Source organism: Genypterus blacodes, unplaced genomic scaffold (assembly GCF_046128005.1).
Source record: "Genypterus blacodes isolate CSIRO-AG114 ecotype Tasmania unplaced genomic scaffold, CSIRO-AGI_Gbla_v1 ptg000061l_1, whole genome shotgun sequence".
Classification (NCBI taxonomy): Eukaryota; Metazoa; Chordata; class Actinopteri; order Ophidiiformes; family Ophidiidae; genus Genypterus; species Genypterus blacodes.
The window spans coordinates 1959985-1977395 of NW_027466873.1; the positions used below are offsets into that span (position 1 = coordinate 1959985).

At 43.2% G+C, this 17411-nt stretch overlaps 2 protein-coding genes across 2 annotated transcripts; both read right to left on the minus strand.

The window, feature by feature from the left end:
- Positions 1-57: 57 nt before the first annotated feature.
- LOC143003396 (histone-lysine N-methyltransferase SETD1B-A-like) lies at positions 58-9643 on the minus strand. The gene is given in 17 exon segments (XM_076154013.1): positions 58-923; positions 1051-1188; positions 2033-2152; positions 2686-2799; positions 2893-3053; positions 3604-4641; positions 4785-5177; positions 5265-5400; positions 5496-5659; positions 5705-5795; positions 5888-6004; positions 6099-6785; positions 6897-7919; positions 8037-8149; positions 8235-8505; positions 9278-9382; positions 9506-9643. Coding segments are annotated over 17 exon segments (4983 nt in total). The 3' UTR covers positions 58-749.
- Positions 9644-13478: 3835 nt separating this feature from the next.
- orai1a (ORAI calcium release-activated calcium modulator 1a) lies at positions 13479-16813 on the minus strand. The gene is made up of 2 exons (XM_076154300.1): positions 16498-16813; positions 13479-15573 (listed from the first exon to the last, which is right to left on the minus strand). Exons 1-2 carry the CDS (start codon positions 16609-16611, stop codon positions 15028-15030), a joined length of 660 nt encoding a protein of 219 aa, XP_076010415.1. The 5' UTR covers positions 16612-16813; the 3' UTR covers positions 13479-15027.
- Between the last annotated feature and the right edge of the window lie 598 nt (positions 16814-17411).

Genomic DNA, 17411 nt, shown 5'->3' on the forward strand with positions numbered 1-17411 from the left:
CAAATCTCATGCCATATATATGGTTTATTACAATTTAGCATTATTTGATGAGCCTGATTTACTTCAATGTGTGTTTACAAAAAAGCAAACAACAAAGCAACATTTTCTTTTTCAAACCATGAAAACAAGAAATCATTATTATTTACAAAAGCTTGAATCAAGCAAAGCATCATAAAGCTTCCATAAATGAAAACATTTAACTATACATCCATGAGTTCACCTGGGCAATGATTTACTTGTCATGGTCAACATGTTATTCTGAGAGGCCGTCAGGTTTCCTCCGTGTTGGAAGAGACGACAATAGAAAACAGTGTTTGCCATTCATATAATGAATGTACAAGCAAACATTGTTGTATGAAACTGTTGAAATCAGTGGGTCAAATCAGAGCAAGCAATCAAATATGTCACATTTTAACGCACTGCAGAAGTGGAATTATTTCATCTCGTTTCCTATAAACTAAAGTGTACTGCAGCAGAATCAAGAACAAACAAAGTTGTTTTTGTGATCGAGTCCTTCACACTCGCCGCAAACACCAAAGGAGGCAGAGAACATCACATCCTTAACCAGCGGGTGGGCAGACATTTTCTGATCTTCAGGAACATTTGCATTCTGTTTGATAAGTGATGATACTGCAGTTTCTTCCATTTCATTCCATCCAATCCATTAAATCCATTAGGATTAAACTGTTTGTTTGCACAGGACCTCAAACCGCTGCTCTGTGTTATCTGGTGCCTGTAGCTTATCTGCATCAGTTCAAGGAGCCCCTGCAGCTCTCTGCGCCACACAAGCAAGGAATCTTCTGATCTTCAATGGGAAACTTGTAGTCATATGTGATCTCCTCGTCGACATTAATGAGCTGCCTGGAGTAGATCACAATCTTCTTCTGGGACTCCACAGTGATGATCTTAGCGTAGCAGTTGGGCTGAGACAAAAAAAAAAAGAGTTCAAAGTTTAAGTCGTCACACAGATATGGTGGAAGAACAACGGCAGACACAACCAGTTTGAGACTCAACACCACTAGAGTGCAGATGCAAGCAGTCTTCACTCACGTTGCAGCTGTGGTTGATGAATCTGGCGAGGTTCCCACATTTGGTGGCGTCGATGATGGTGTCCTGGTCGATCCTGAACAAGTAGCTGCTTCCGATGCCCTCGTCTTCATACCGCTTCTCCCGCATGTCAGCGATGCCCTGTGGAGGGAGACAGACACGGCGTGGGAATTAATCCCTTTGTTGTTAATTCCCTTGTGTAGAGCCGATGACATATTACCTGAATTTATCAGTAGAGCCTGGAAAGTACCTAGAACAACAATGCCCCCCTCCCCCACAGGTGTCAAGAGGCTGCCAGCACCCTGCTTAACTGGCTCCTGAGCCACTTGGAGGGTGAAAAAAAATTTAGAATTTAGCACGGCTGCTTTTTATTGACCTTTCCTCAGCTTTTAACTTTATCCAAAATCATATTTCAGCAGAGCGTCTGACCAACATCAATCCAGGTTTGATATGTTGGCTGGTAAACCAATCACAGCATGGTGGTGGATGATTTTAACCCGTGAACGCTCTTCCCTGGATATAAATGTCTCCAAAACAAAGCAAATGATCTTCCAACGATTCCCTCTGTTCTTATTCATGGTCAGGCTGTTGAAGTTGTCCAAAAGTACAAATATCTGGGTACGATAAGTGACAACAAACTCATTTTTGATGTCAACACTGATGCTGCTAATGCAAAGTTTTAATGTTGACAATTCTTTTATAAAAGTAAATGTAAATGTTTTTGTTGTATTCATGTTTTATGGAGTTTTAACCTTCTAATTCTTCTGGTTTGGGTCGCTAAGTTTGAAAAGTCAAAACTGACCAGGACTGAGGAAGAGCTCATTTGTCCCTGCTACCTTTGACCTCTTAAACAACATCTAGTAACCTTAGGTCCCCTCTGCACCTATATTGTATGTTGTGTGAAATAGTTTTGATTCTCTGCTGGCTGTAAAGCAAATTGCCCCGTGGGGATAATAAAGTTTACCTTGACCTTGACCTGTCTCACCTGTCTGATGATCTGGCCCACATATTCAATCACCATCTCATCTGCTGCGATGGGCTCCATGGCAAACAAGCCCCAATCGTGGATGTGACTCCGGCAGAACTGAATCCTCTTCCTGCGGAACTGATGTGTAAAGACGTGAAGCGTTTAATGCCAAAAAAACAGATACCAGTGTCTCTTCACTTTCTTCCTTACATGTTTTTTGGGAAGTCTTTCCTAGTCTTGCTTGGGAGCTTTGTGGGCCGGGAACTGTTTACTGTGTAGTCAAGTAATGCTCTTTGTAACATTGCATGTGATTTTGGCCTGTGCAAATAAACTTGACTTAACTTGAACTGAAACACATGCCAGAAGTGACCCTGTTCAAGGCTACAGAGTGTGTCATCGTCAACAGGAAGCCAATCCCAGAGGCCTGTAGGTCAGTCAACCTGAGCCTCCGCAGAGGTTAGTGTATGTTAACACTTTCATGTTAAACTGGTTGGGTTTATAAACTGGCATAATGCTAAATGTTTTTACTCTAATTGGTTGGTACGTCTGTCATAAGATCGATAACAAAAATGAAAAATAGAAAAATAACATTGGTTCTTGTAAGCATTACCTTCCTTATAAGTTGTGCCCCATGATTTAGGCAGGAAGTCTCAATCTTGTGTCTAACTTACCTTGAGTTGGTTAAACTTGAGCAAGTCACTGTCACAACTGAAAGAGGACAGCAGGCGGCGCTGTTCAGACCTGAAGTCAGACCCTGAGCGCAGAGAGGCCGGGATGCATTTTCCCTGACGAGGAGCAAAAAAATCAACATGTGTTTACATAAATTCACCATTAAACTGAGATAAATGATCATCATACTCCTTTCCCCCTTCCAATACCTGAGCACTCGTGGACGGCAGCTCGCTGGCTGTCCGTGTGTCTTTGAGGTATTTCATTTTCTCACTTCTGCTGATTTTGTAAAAGCCTTCACTGCGGGCAGAGCCGGTTTTGTGGCCGCGATGCCACCAGTTCTCAAGCTTCTCTGCAGAGACTTTGGTCAGTGAGCGGCGGTTAAGGATGACAACTACACAACCTGAGTCATGACCGATCCAATCTGATGACGGATGCTGTGTGTGTCCAGGTGTTGTTCCAGTCATCACACACCTGTTTGTTATGTTGGTCACTATTAAGAGTACCAGTGTGTTTAAATGGACAAAGTAGCTCAACCTACAATGGACCTGAAAGTATGTAGAGGTAATAATTGTCCTGTTACCTTGGTTACCTTGGTTAATGCATTGTTTTGGATGCGTCTATTAATTTTTTGAAGCATGTAAAAGTTCTTATTTGTGCAATGCTGCCACTTGTTGGACACAATGGACACTGCATGTAAAGTGCAGCCCTGTAAAACATTAAACATTAAAACTTAAGAATTAAAACAAAAGTAACATCAAGTTTGATTGATTTGAGCTGGAGTGTTATATAAAAACATTTCATTTTATCTTTCTGTTTTGCAATTGAACTCTTCTTGTTTCTGCTCAGTGTGATTAAAGGTCAGAGACTTCACTTAAAATCTCACACAAAGCTCTAACTTCTTCAGGCTGAAAGGATATGAGGGTGAGCTTTCCATGGAGCGTCGCTGAGCCAACTGAGACCTCCATCCTGTTGTTGTTGTTGTTGTTGTTGTTGTTGCAGCCTTTCATACATGCACTGTAAGAGCCTGGCGTCTTCCTCATCCATTCCGTCCATCCAAACACTGTGAAGGAGTCTCGTCTCCTCGCAGCGTGTCCGCCACCTGTGAGGATGACTGGAGGAGGAGGAGTGTGAAGAAGATACCCTGTAACGTGACCGCCGATGTCTTATCCTCCATCTCCTCCTCCTCCTCCTCCTCCTCCTCCACCGCTCTCGCCTCGTGAAAGATGTTGCTCTCTCCTCCCAGTTCTCGTCGTTCAGGAGACCCGGCATATTCTCAAGGCCCCACAGCGGCTTCATCCTCTCCTCTGGACTTATCCACGCTGCCTTACCGTCGGGAGAGGCTGCCGAGGATTCGGAGAGGCTGAACGGAGAGGATGCTTCAACGGGAGAGCCGTCACTTAAGAGGGGCTGTGAGCCTGTTAGGATCAGTGTCCTCCTCCTGTGGACTACGGCTCTTCTGGGTAGAATGATGTCTCTTCCAGGAGTCTTTGGAGCTCTGACGTAGCGGCCGCAGGACAGGGAGGGAGCAGGATATGGGCTGCTGCGAGGTGGATACCTGTTGATCCCTCTGCCTGGTGTCGCTGGAACTCTCCCGCAGTTATACTGATTCCATCCACTCCTCTCCTCTGTGCCAGGCGTCTTTGGCATTTCATGATACAGCGGGTATGTGGTTTGGGGAAGCGAGGGAGACAGAAGAGGCTCACTGCTTGATGGAGAAAGGGAGAGGAGGTCATTTAGAGAGTCCTCACCATCTAGATGAGCCACTATTCCCCTGCCTGGAGTTTGCGGTCGTTCCACCTGCTCCTCGGCTGGGGACGATGGTTTGCTCCTCATCAGCAGGTCGGGGTCACTGTCTGCCAAGCAGCCGGTCGGAGTGAGAGGCCTCAGGTTCTCTATGTTCTCTGGGGGCTCCACCGTCCTTTCAGCGCTCGCCATCCCCACATCAAAGTCAGGTTCTGCCACAACACAGATAAAGAACAGGAAATGACGAATCATGTTTACATTTTCCCAGGTAACTGATCTATCTATCTGAATGGTCACGATCCTGCAAACTCATTCCATTCACTCATTCAGCATTAGATGACGTTGGATATGTAACCTGGAAGTCCTATTAGCGACAGGGTCTGCAGATGGTGCTGGGGTTCGCTGGTATGGAGCTCCATCATGGCGTCCATGTGGAGCGGCTCATGTTGACCGGGTTTGTACTGGCAGTCCTCCCTGAGAAATGAGTCTGACCAGTCGTGCAGGTCCGGCTCCAGCTGAGCACCGGGGGTGAGGGGCCCAGAGGGGGTGTGAGGGGGCTCCAGCTCCATGTCCTCTTCATCTGAGGACAGCACGATACACTCAATGCTCCTGCCGTCCTCTGCGTCCTCGTCTTCGGGGCTGAAGTCAGAGTAGGACGAGCTGTCAAAGCTCTCCGAGGACGAGTCGGAGAAGTCGAAGTCTGACGAGGTCTCACTTTCCTCTGAGGAGCTGCTCTCTGAAAAACTCTCTTTAATAAAAAAAAAGTGTTCATTTACGTAAAGCTGTGAGTATTTATTGAGCTTTAAGGGGTTAAACTGTGTCTCTTTTAACGTACCACTGTCCAAGCTTTGAAGTCCTTCAGCATTTCCTGAGATATTGGCCTCTTCATCCTCTGTATGATTCTGCACCACGTCGTCTTCCTCCTGTCGATGATGAGGACTGCCACCACCATCAGCTTCGTCACTCTTCATCTACCAGAGTAAGCAGTTATTATGCAGTGTCAACCATGTCATACCTTCATATGAACTCTTCATCTTCATCGTATTACATAAAATTCCATCTTTACTTGAATTTGAGGAGCATCATCTAATAACACTGTAGCGTCCACTCGGTCTGACGTAAGCAGGGCCTCGTCCTCTTCCTGCCCTTCGTCGTCATCACTGTCGAGCTGGTGGGGTCTGGCGTGTCTCCGTTTCAGAGGTGGATGAGGTCGCTCAAGCGTCTGTGTCTCTGTGTGAAACCAGGAGAACAGATCAACACAGCTGCTCCAGCCACGGTTTAGAAGGAATGATCAGTGACGCGAACCTTCATTTGTGGCTTCCTCTTTCTCGTCTGGTGAGGCATCAAAGGCTCTTTTCCGTTTCACCTGCATTATAAAAGTTCAACCACCGTTACACAACATCACAGTTAAGATGACTCTGGTATCTTCTCTATGAATCCCAGTCGTAGTCATGCTACCTTGAAGGAAGGCAGCGGAGGCTTTTTGCCCTGAGCAGTGACGTGACCGAGGGGATTTATCACTTTCTTCCTCTCTTCCTCTCCTCTCGCTCCAGTTTTCGGAGGAGCCGTTGGAATCTTATGAAAGAAACAAAAACAACGAAAGCAATAATACCGTATGATTTCATTTAATCACTGAACACATCAGGGACAAGAAAGGATGTAAAGATACCTTTGTTTTCTTCTCTTGACAGTCCCACCACCCGTCAAAGGATTTGAACGCTACGCCCTCAATCATTTTACGTGTGATGTCCTTCTTAATGATTGACCTCAGCTCTTCCATGATGACTCCTAAAGCCCCTTCTATTGTGGCCTTGTGAGCGTTGACCCTCACTACTGGATAATCTGGTGGTGGCACAAATGGGTTGAACCTGGGAAAAGTTGGACAGGGCCATGGCGGTGCACAGAAAGGCCTCGGAGGATTCCCCTGCTCCATATGGCCTGCAGGCTGCATGGGTATGGGAAAAGTGTGCAAAGATGGCCCGACAGAGGGCGGTGCCATCAAAGGCGGAGGGGGTCCGAGCAGAGAAGGTGGAGGAGGACGAGGAGGAATCCCAGGAGGGGGAATGGGGATGCCGGCGCCCCAGCCAGGAGGTGGGATCCAGCGTGGAGGTGGAAAGGGAATGGTGCCATTTGGAAGGCGAACAGGGAAGGGCGGCGCCGATGGAGGAAAGGAGGGAACAGAGAAGGGGAAAGGAGGGACTGGTGGGCGGGAGCGTCCACATGTCTTGGCAAGAGTTGCTACTGGGATGCAAGTCAAAGAAGGAGGCTGGGAGAGGGAGAGCTCCTCACTGGGTTTCAAAGCTGTGGACTGCGTGTCGGCAAAGACCTCCTTCCCCTCATCTGAAGCTTTGAGTTCCTGAGTGACACAGAGAAAATCATCACGTTTACAAATGAATGGATGAAGAGTTAAACTACTTTTGCATATGGAAGATATAGATATAGAAATGATGTCTCTCTTCTGTATTACCTTGGGACATGAAAGCAAAGGGGCCATTTGTGCGTCTTTGTCAGAAGAGGTTTCAGGTTCGCTGGCCCCAATTTCAAAATCTGTGAAATCAGACAAGCAGGGCGACTGGCAGCTTTTAGTGAGAGAGGAAACAGCTCGGATAATTTCCTCCTCATTGTTTTCATGAGGAGGAGTGGGGCTGTAGTCATGTGAGCAGTCTGAGCCAGGGGAGTATTTGGCTGGACAGAGGGAAGCTTGGCTGTCCACACAGTGTGCCGCAGCCTCCAAAGCCCTTCCATCGAAATATGACGCCTCAGCACGCTTCCCGCCCAACAGCAATATTTCAATGCGAGAGTCCAGGCTTTCTGCCTGTGGATAGGTGCTGCCAGAAACACTGTGGGCAGCAGATGGAGGTGAAGCTGACATGCGTGCATGGTTGTCAGATGGGGATGATGTGGCTGTGGGACCATCTGCAGTGAAATTAATGCTTAAAATGCTGACAGAGTTGCATTTCAGAGGGAAATCTTTCGGTGTAGCGATGACCGCATCTCTAGAGTCCTGATCGGGAGACGCGAGGTGAGTGGAAGACTCTGTGTTACTGCGAGCAGGGGATCGTACCATGGAAGCACAAAGCGCGGGCCGCTGGGTGTTACCTGCAGTGTGTATGTGGGCAGGGAGGGGGAAAGGCGTGTGTGCTTGGTAATGGTTAAATATGAAGCTGAAGTCTGAGCTTTTGCTGTTTTGCCGGGGATATCTGGCAGGTTTCCGATTGCAGAGCTCTTGTCGCAAGGATTTGTGAATACTATAGGTTGACGGCTCCCCCTGGAGGACTGGTGTGGCATGCAGACTGGAGTAGCAAGAGTCCTGGGAGAGAGGAGTTGCAGACAAGCAAGGAGTGCGGGGGGTTCCCAGAGAACATGGTGTGAGCCCAAAGCTGTGAGGGGTTCCCTGCAAAATACTGGAGTAGGCTGTGTCCAGAGAGAGAGGGGTAGCAGTGCCGGTGGGACTGGAAATTGTCCCCTGTCTCCCCGTGGGTGTGCTGCCCTGTAGGAGACGGGTAACAGAAAGCAAACTTAACTGAGGAATCTTTACATCCATCCATATAAACAGCTGGTGTGTAGATGATGATAGTTTTAAGAAGTTTGAAGCTTTCACAATTACCGGCAGGCCGTTGATAAGGCTTCGGACCGCTTCCTCACTGCAACCGACCGGCAACGTCCACGGAGTGCAGAGGCCACTTAGGAGGAGCTGGAGGTAACGGGCCCTGTTTTCACCTGGCGAGAGGCGATGAGTAAAGCTGGGGTAAATAATGGAAACTCAGTAAAATATGAATCCGGTAAATATAAGGTGATGTGTTACCTTTTGGATCAATTTCCACATGAATAATATTCCCCATCACTGAGGTCTGATTGAGGTGCTGCACTGCTTCCCTTGCAGCCCTCACTGAGTCAAAAACAACCTTGGCGATTCCTAAATGCTTCTTGTTCCTGGGGTTGTAAAATATTTCCACGTCGTCCAGGCGCCCATATTTTTTGCACATGTCAGTCAAAAATCCTTCCCTTACATTGTCATTCAACCTGGTAAAGGTCACTTCATTGGGCGGAATAGGACCAACATAACATTCATCAATCTGAAAGGGCACAGAGATAAAAACACCAAGCAATTATTACTCTCATTCTGCTCATTTGTATTAAAATTACCATAAAAGATTGAAAATCCTCCAGAGACTGAAGCTATATTTTGCTATTTCATTTATACTGGACAGAATTACAAATGTCTTGAGCAAATCCTGACATTTGTGCCTTTCTAAAGCCTCCGAAATGAGTCACATGACTGAATATAATGTAATTTCTTTGCAGTTTCAGCCGCTAAATGTAGCCATTTGTCATGTTATGTCATCTCAAAATATGTAAAATGTTAATGATGGACTATTCACATGTTTAAATTGATCTGTCAGATTAAAAAATAAAATCAGACTGGTGTCACATTGATGGCATTGCAGTAAATTAACTAATAAATCTAGAAACATGCTGATGATGCTCATTTACTATCGATGCGATGTGATAGAAACTGTTTGGCTTTGTATTAAGATAAAAAAGACAGCTGCGTTCAAAAATCCCCTTTACATAGAGATTAAAGACGTCTTTCTTGATTGCAGATGGATCTTATTCGTAGAGGTCAGCTCTGGTGTGCTTAGAATCAACACAACGACCGTTTAAGACATAAAACTACAACATTTAGCAAAAACCTGGCAAAAACAAAAGTGAAATCAGAAAAGAGCGACACAAGATTCGACGCAGAATATTCGACTAAGATTACAGTGGCAAACAAATATGAAGACATAATCTGCATTTAAGGAAGATTTTATCCACTTATCTCTATAAAAAATTAGAGATTTATACCTTAAATTTAGGAACAAGAAACTCGCAGTTAGCACATTTGCTCCAGAGGCGACAGATGCGTGGATCTTTGAGTGAATCCACAGGAAACAGACCTAAATCCTGCACCTGAGGAGGTAAACAACAGCCATCACTGTACACGAACACACACCTGTTCAACAACTATTCTCTGATAACAGATGACGTGTTCACATTCTGTTTGGACTCAAAAAATAAACCGAGAATACTTACGGGTATGTTAAAGTGCTGTCCATCATAACGGTACACTTTGTACAGGCCATTTGTCAGCGCGGGGTCAATAATGAGCTTATAACTGGTCCATTTCTGAAGCGCGGTCTCTCTCTCAGCAGGTTGTTGTTCGATTTCCATGAGTTACATTGGTGAACCCTGAAAAAAGAACAAAAAGACGCCATTCGTCGTCACCTGCACCATGATGCTCGTACCTGTTTACTCAGCCTCCGGTGGATCAACACGCCCCAAGACGATGACAGCATCACCTGCCGCGAGCGCCGTGTCCTTCCGCGAGACAAGCAAAATGGCGCTTGCAATGCTGTTTGACCGAATGTAAATATATAACCAAATAAACGCTAACAAAATATTTGAATCTTACTCACGTGAAGTAAAGTTTCATCCCTTGGTGGTCCAACATTGTGCACCTTTTGACGGTGTAATATTCGTTGTTTTCACGGTACGACGCCGAGGTTTGTTTGTGTGTCCTTCCGCCAATAGATGGAGACGAAATATAGACCTTCAATCGAAATTGGAGACTAAATTAATCATTTAGCTTTTATTCGCCACCATTAAACGCCACTGTCATAAAACATTTTGAACAGTCGCAATTAATTGAAAAGTTATGGATTCTTCATTCTGGAAAGAATATAAGCCTAAAAATAGATTATTGATACAGGAAAATACAGAACAATTCTTCCACAAAATGTTCCATCCTGTCTTGTGCAACGTTAGATACATTTGCAAAGAAGATCTTGCAAAGAATGATGGTAAGTGTTTGTTTCAGTGCATCTTTGCATTATTAACTGACTAAAGATGTGTCACTAAGGTGTTTTTTAAGCATTATATAATAAAAGATCATCACAGTGAACATGCATACAGTAGCATTGTACACTGCATCACTATGTAGTATGTGTATGTATTACTCAAATTTTATCGACTTTGATTGAACACAACAAATGCTCAGTTGTCAGTATGTATGTGAATCAGCTCATACATGCAGGCCAATGTTATAATAAGTGGGACCACAACAAGAGGAAGTTGATATTCTGCCAAATATCTTTGAGGTTCTTTGGATGCTTGGGAATCTCAGACTATGACTATAACAGGTTTTACCATTGTGTAATCTGTTTCTTGATGAGCATTTTCAGTTATTCATACATGCTCAGTCCTGTTTCTGTGTGTGAATACTGCACTTTTCTATCATTGCTATATCATGTACTGTACCTGCATCCCAGTGGAGGGTTTCTACTGTAGTCATTCTCCGTTTATCTCTGGATTGTCTCTGCATAGTCTGCCAGCACTTAGTGTCAGTGGAAGCACCCTTTGCCATCTATCTCTCCCCAAACAATGACCCAGAAAGGCTCTGAAATAAGCAAAGGATCCAGCAGGCAGCAGAAGGACTTCAATGTTGTTATTGCAGGAGACATAGTTTGTGGGTAAACCTTGCCTCAGTTTTACACACAGTTTACACCAAAGGAGTCTCTCCAGAGGTAAGAGACACACAAAGCAGTAATTCTACATTTGACTTTTGTCAGTGGACCTGATTCTTTCTCAGTCATTTTCATCATAATGTGTATCAAAAGCCATTTTAATTTTAAAGTTGTTTCAAATAAACACGTGCAGTATAGAGAGACAAAATAGGATTGATTTACACCTCTACACACACCCTGCTAAATGATCATCCAGGTGCTGGAGGCGTGTCCTTTACGTCTCATGGGATCTTTTGTTTTTAGTCCCTTTGAAAGCTGAAAATTCCACCAAGCAAAACAAGTGGGTTAAACCACTTGAGACATTTGACATGTTTTTGAGTTTTATTTCTATACCATTTTGATTTCTTATGAATTACGGAATCTTTGGTCAGTGTTTAATATGCTGGTGGTGCTGATCTGCTATGATGTCATGTGTCCTTCATGAAGGTGTTGTTGAGTTGTGTCTTGCTTATCTCTATGCAGGCCCGTGGGAGGCTGAGGCCTATTCCAACATTTATTGGGTGAGAAGGAAGGGTTCACACCAGGACACACAGGGCTGACACACTCACACTGAAAAACTAATTCTCACCTATGGGTCATTTATAGTTTCCATTTCAGCTCACCTGAATGTTTTTGAACTGTGCAGGAAAACTGGAGCACCTGGAAACCCAGTCATGGAGAAAGTCTGTAAGGTGACAGCGCTAACCACTAAGCCACTGTGCCATCCCGGCCAAATCTAATGGAAAATAAAATTGGAATAATAATTTCCACCTCCTGTGAATTTGATGATGAATATTTTAAGCAGGTTGGCACCTTGCCTGACATGCCAGTGAATGAGTGTGTGTTTGAATGGGTGAAAGAGAGGTTGAAGCATGATGTATGTTTCATTTCACATTGGCACCCAGAGGTTCAGCATTGGGGCACCCATCATCCTCATAGGGTGCAAGGCTTACGCAAAGACAAAATAATGATCAAGAAACTGCAGTCATCAGGCCAGAAGGTTCACTATTCATATCTTATTATTAGCTTAGCCAGTCTGATGGCTCAGCCCTCAGGAATATTTTGGGATACATTTGGCCTGTTCATCACCTAAAATTCTGTACTGTGAAAAAAATTAAAAAGCTAAACATTAAAGATTAAGGGAATAAAGTTCTATAAAATAGATGTTTTAGTACAGTACATGTACAGCTTCAACAAATTTCTGTAATAAATATCTACCAAGTTCTCTTTTTTCAGCAACTATACTCACACTACCAATGACCAACTAAACTAAACTTAGGGTGGCTAATCGCCCTCCTGCAAAAGGAGAAATGTTCACATCCTGAAAAAAAAGGAAGTGCGTGATGGTGATGCAGAACCACTAAATGTCACTTGTTTCATTGCAACTTGGTAAGGAGGAGATGCCAAGAGGCAAATCAATGCTGAGCTGCCCTCAGAATGTCCCACAAAAATACAGGCAGAATGTGGACCATGTATTCAACTACAAGCACAGCTGGAGACGGCAGAGAGACAACGAGCAGGAGGCAGGATGAGTTTCTGTGTTTTCCTGCAACAATCTGACTGACAAACACACCACAACCTCGTAATCTGCTGCAAAACATCATGGCACATTTCCTCTGTGGCTTTCCTTTTGAATTCTCCAGTAGTTTGTTATACATTTGTTTTGTTTTTTCCCTACATGGAAAGTCTACTTCTATAATTGGAGAGCGAGTGGGTGTGTGTGTGCGTGTGTTTGTTTGACACAGAATTCAAACCTGGCAGAAACACTGTTTAGGGGTTCAACATGTGCAAAGGGTGCTTTTCATTTCATTCACATTTTGTGTCATGTTACCAGAGGGTTTTTTTTAAATGAATTTGCTAAAGTTAACACTATTTGACACTGCAGGATCACAGGCTGAAGGTGAACATGAGGGCTGATCAGGCTGAAAAGTCCTCCAGCTATCTCCTTGATTTTGGGGAAGGTCAAATCCAACACAGGAGGCTGACATGTAAGGGTTCAGCTTCCTATAAATTGCATGGTGAAGGATCTAAAGACTGTACAAGGATATAGAAAGACATCAACTACATGTGGCTGTGTTCCCCGGAGAAGATAAAGTCTAGGTTTCAGCTGACTCAGTTCGGGAAGACAATCACAAGGAAGCAATGCTTGTCCAGTTCCGGCCGGCTCTGCACAGCCTCTTTCAGGGAAAAGAGAGCCAGCAGTGTGAATGTTTTGATTGAAGGTGGTGAGAAGGGCATTATAAGGAGCTTCCATTATTCTATGTGGAAGCCAAAAAACGTAATTGAATGCGAACATGTCCATCAAACAACCATCCAACTTTTCAGCCAACCAGTGAGGACGCACAGACAAGGAGGCTCACCTGGTCATTAAACGCTAAAGCTAACTACTGCCACAGATAAATACTCCTGCATGACTCCCAGCATTATCCCTTCACATTTGCATTATTTTACTGATTAGTGCAGGAGCAACAGGGGGGAGGAAGGAGGGTCAAGGGAGGCTGGGGTGTAACCAACATCAAATGTGTTTTATTAACTCCCAATATTGAACCATGCTGAATCTTTCCACAGTAACAAATACAGCACTGTCATATATAGTCAATTAAAGCTCAAAACTCCTTTTAAGGCGGTGTGCAATTTAAAGGAACATGCAGTCGTTTAACTTCACTCTTAAAGTAAACCCATCATCATCGTCATATCATGTGGGCTTGAAATTTAAACATACAGTGAGTCACAATGTCTGGATACTACAGGTTTGTTGTGACAAGTCTACAAGAAAATAATGGATGGGGAATTATTTCCCAGCACATTTTCTTATTTGAGCTTGAAAGAGCTTTCGTACCAGCAGTTACATTGACGTGTCAAACCAAAGTAAAACAATTATACAATGTGCAACAGGACACTCACAATAAAGCAAATACTATACAGAATATTCCACTTATATCCTTTACACACAGAGTGCATGACATGCCTGTAAACTATGATAAAGGTTAAAAAAAAAAAGATGCATTTGTATAGCAAATTCACTTTTACACTTCAAGACTTTGTTTATCAAAAACAGTCACACACATAGGTTACAGTCTTTTCTCAAGCAATATGAAATCCTCAATTTTCCACAGAACTTTAAATGAAAGTATTAATTTCATTGTGAGTAATTCATCACAATAACTGAATTACCATAGACTTCCGTTGTTTTGATTGCCTGCAGAAATGTACATTCATGTGATGCACCACCAGCTGGCACTCATGGTGCTCGTACCACAGTTTGAGAACCACTGCTTTATTTGATTCTCAGCAAACTCTTGCAATAAAAAAATATACAATGGCAAAAATTGGATAAAAGCATAAAAGTTTTAACTGACCAGCATTTCCTCAAAAGATGTCTCCTGCTTCTTCTGATGGCACAAGATTATGTCTGCATATAAACATGATTTCTTTGCTATAAAATCCTATTTTTGTTCCAGCTAGTAAAGTATGCATATATATGCTTCGAGGGAAGAACACAAAAAATAACTACACAGGGACTTTCTTTAGATAAATAAAAGTAAAAAAGTAAACAAAAAGCATATTCTGTAATAACTCCCTATTATATTAATAAGACCAGTCTACTAAGTGTTATGTATTTTACACAAACTTAACCTGTGACTGGCCTGTAAACTCAACTGTCTCCATGTCTCATTTTTTTTTGGTTGACTTCTGGCTCATAAAATGTAGATTGCGAAACATAGCAAATTTTTTGGTTGTGGGTCGACCTCTTTGTTTACATTTGGATTATGAATTGTATCTTTCATACATATTATATGACACAAAGAAATGTTCCATACAAGCGACTGCATGTTATTGCCTGAGAAACAAAACATTTACCTTCAGGTTAAAGGTAAAGCAACCAGTATTTTCCATAATATGCATATGATGTGCATAAGACGGTGAACATGCACTTTCCAAACGTGGACTTTCAAAGCCTGTAGCACTTGACATATAAAACCACAACAGTGAACACACACACACACCTCTTCAACAAACATAAAACTGCTGCTCTGTGCCAGTTAGGCGTAATCAAGCAAATTGAATAGAGTCCTTCAAGTCATCATTCTCACCCCTGTGGTCCAGCTGGTTCTGCAGCTGAATGACCCGCTCCAGCTCTCGGATCTGCCGGTCCGTTTTGTGGCTGACGAGGGTACGATAGAAGTGGATGGCAAACATGATAAAAACCAGTCCAAAAGGCACCATGATGCAGGTGGAAGCAATGGCTGCGGCCTGGCCTGCACTTATGGTACCGTTGACACGGTTGGGGCTATTGAGCGGTAAGAACTTCACCCAGCACAAGAGCATCACTTCTGTCAAAAATAGCAGGGTGCCAATGACTGTGGAGAAAGCCCAGGCCAGCTCTATGTGGCGATGCATGCGCTCATGGGGCGATTCATGCACAGAGTTGAGGTTATGCACGTTGCTCACGGCCTCCAGGTTTGGTAGGATGCAGGTGCTGATCATGAGGGCAAAGAGGTGAACTGCAACCAGAACCGTAGTACACGCACTGAAGGCTATCAGCAGCCCAGGAGGGTATTCAACTTCATTTTCCAGCTGCACCTCTACCATGGCAACCTGGGAAACAGAAAAGAAACACAGACTGTGTGTTCTGATGAAGGAAGGTCAGTAATTATAATGTAATAATTTATGACTGTGTGGTCAGGCCAAAATTGTCAGTGTGGAAACTCCCCACACGTAAAGTGGAAAGCAGCAACATCTCTCATCAGTATTTAGAAATAAATAATAATACAAATACTACTGCTTGTGTCACTTGCAACTGTTGTGGACTTGAGGGATGTCTTGCCAGGATACGTTTATGTGTTCAGGATCAGAGAATACATAAACCTACAGCCAACAGTCTTTCCACAGAGTATATCAAGCCAAGTCAAGTTCATTTGCATCGCCCAATAATTACACACGTCTCAATGGCTTCACTGGAACCAAAACAACAAAAGGTTCTCGACCCAGCCCAAAGCTCACTAGGAAGACAAGGAAACACGCCAAAAACCAAACAAATGTGACATTTATGTGATTATGTCCCCGCAAAAACACATTTGTATCGCGTGTGGGAGTAACGACGTAAATCAGTTCTAAGTCCTTGGTGAGAGCGAACGATGCCAGTTTAAATAACTTACTAAACTATGAAAACAATAAATGTACAATAAAATAGTTTCTCTCTAACATATTTTACTTACTATTCTGGCATTTTGGACAGTGGATAAGTTCGAGAGAGGGAAGGAAATGACATGACGTGACGTGACATGGACGCGGGGTAGAATTTCCATCTCCTATAACTAAAACTATTTATTTGTCACATTGCGGTACATACTCAAAACATTACGGCGTTTTTATCCGTCATCAGGCCCTTAAAAGGATAACGATGGTTGAGCAAACTAATCTGCGTCACAAATTCACTTCTGGGTGTATAAACCGAGTGTGTATTTGTGCGGCAAAGCGTCAAGTAAGTGGGATAACCAGGATCCGAGCGGTTCCACTTACCATGGCGAACCCGGACAGCAGCGCTGAAGTTCGGCTTGTAGCTTTGAGTTTGGCTCGGCTCAGGTACAGTTTTCTCCATGACAGAGCCTGCATGGAGTGCTCGTTTAAACTCATCCCCAAAGTTCGTTTAACTACCTAAATTAAGTATTTATTTACAGACTGACACTCGGCGACGAAGGCTCTCTGTGCACCACGAACGGGACTCAGTGCTTTGATAACGCCAAGTAAAGAACTGACGGCAAATATGAAACTTTGGCTCAACTTTCCTTTGACAGCTGACTTAGGAAGCCTGTCAAATACCCACAATGCAACGTTTCCACGGTTTAGTAGAAGTGCGCCCCCTATGCAAAAAGTCAACACTCACATAATCTTTATAAATTAGTTTATAAATTAGTTTGATATATTATTCTATTAGTTATTACACATCCTTCTGTTTCAATGTTAGCAGTTATAATAGTAATGTGTGGTGTGTGCTTTTCAATAACATCTGTCGGATTTGAGGATGTTGTTAATTACTATGATATAAAACAACAACAACTATTCTCTGGATTAACCTCTCTTTTTTTCATTGTATTTTATAAATACATTACGCATTTTAGAAATATTCATTTTCATATATAGTTTATTATAGTATAAAATGTAGTGTTGACTGAATTGAACTCACTTCTAATCAGGGTAAAGTTCCTATAGTGGATAAAAAAAAAATAACAACAGAACAAATCAAATGTACATTAAATACTTTAACACTTCACATGTCTGATATTATATTTACGTACTGTCTATTTACCATCATATTTAACCGTGTACGCGTGTTTAAATATCATTACTTGTACTTACTCTGATGGATTTGTTCCCTGTATTGTTCAATAAAGTTGTTCTAAAAAAAAGGGGCAGCCTGTTCCTGTATGCAGATG

Bases quoted from the DNA above. Each gene is read 5' to 3' on its own strand.
- orai1a (XM_076154300.1), bottom strand. From the start codon at position 16,611: ATGAGTTTAAACGAGCACTCCATGCAGGCTCTGTCATGGAGAAAACTG. The intron at 15,574-16,497 runs GTAAGTGGAACC...TCTGTTTCCCAG, and splicing joins TGCTGTCCGGGTTCGCCATG to GTTGCCATGGTAGAGGTGCA.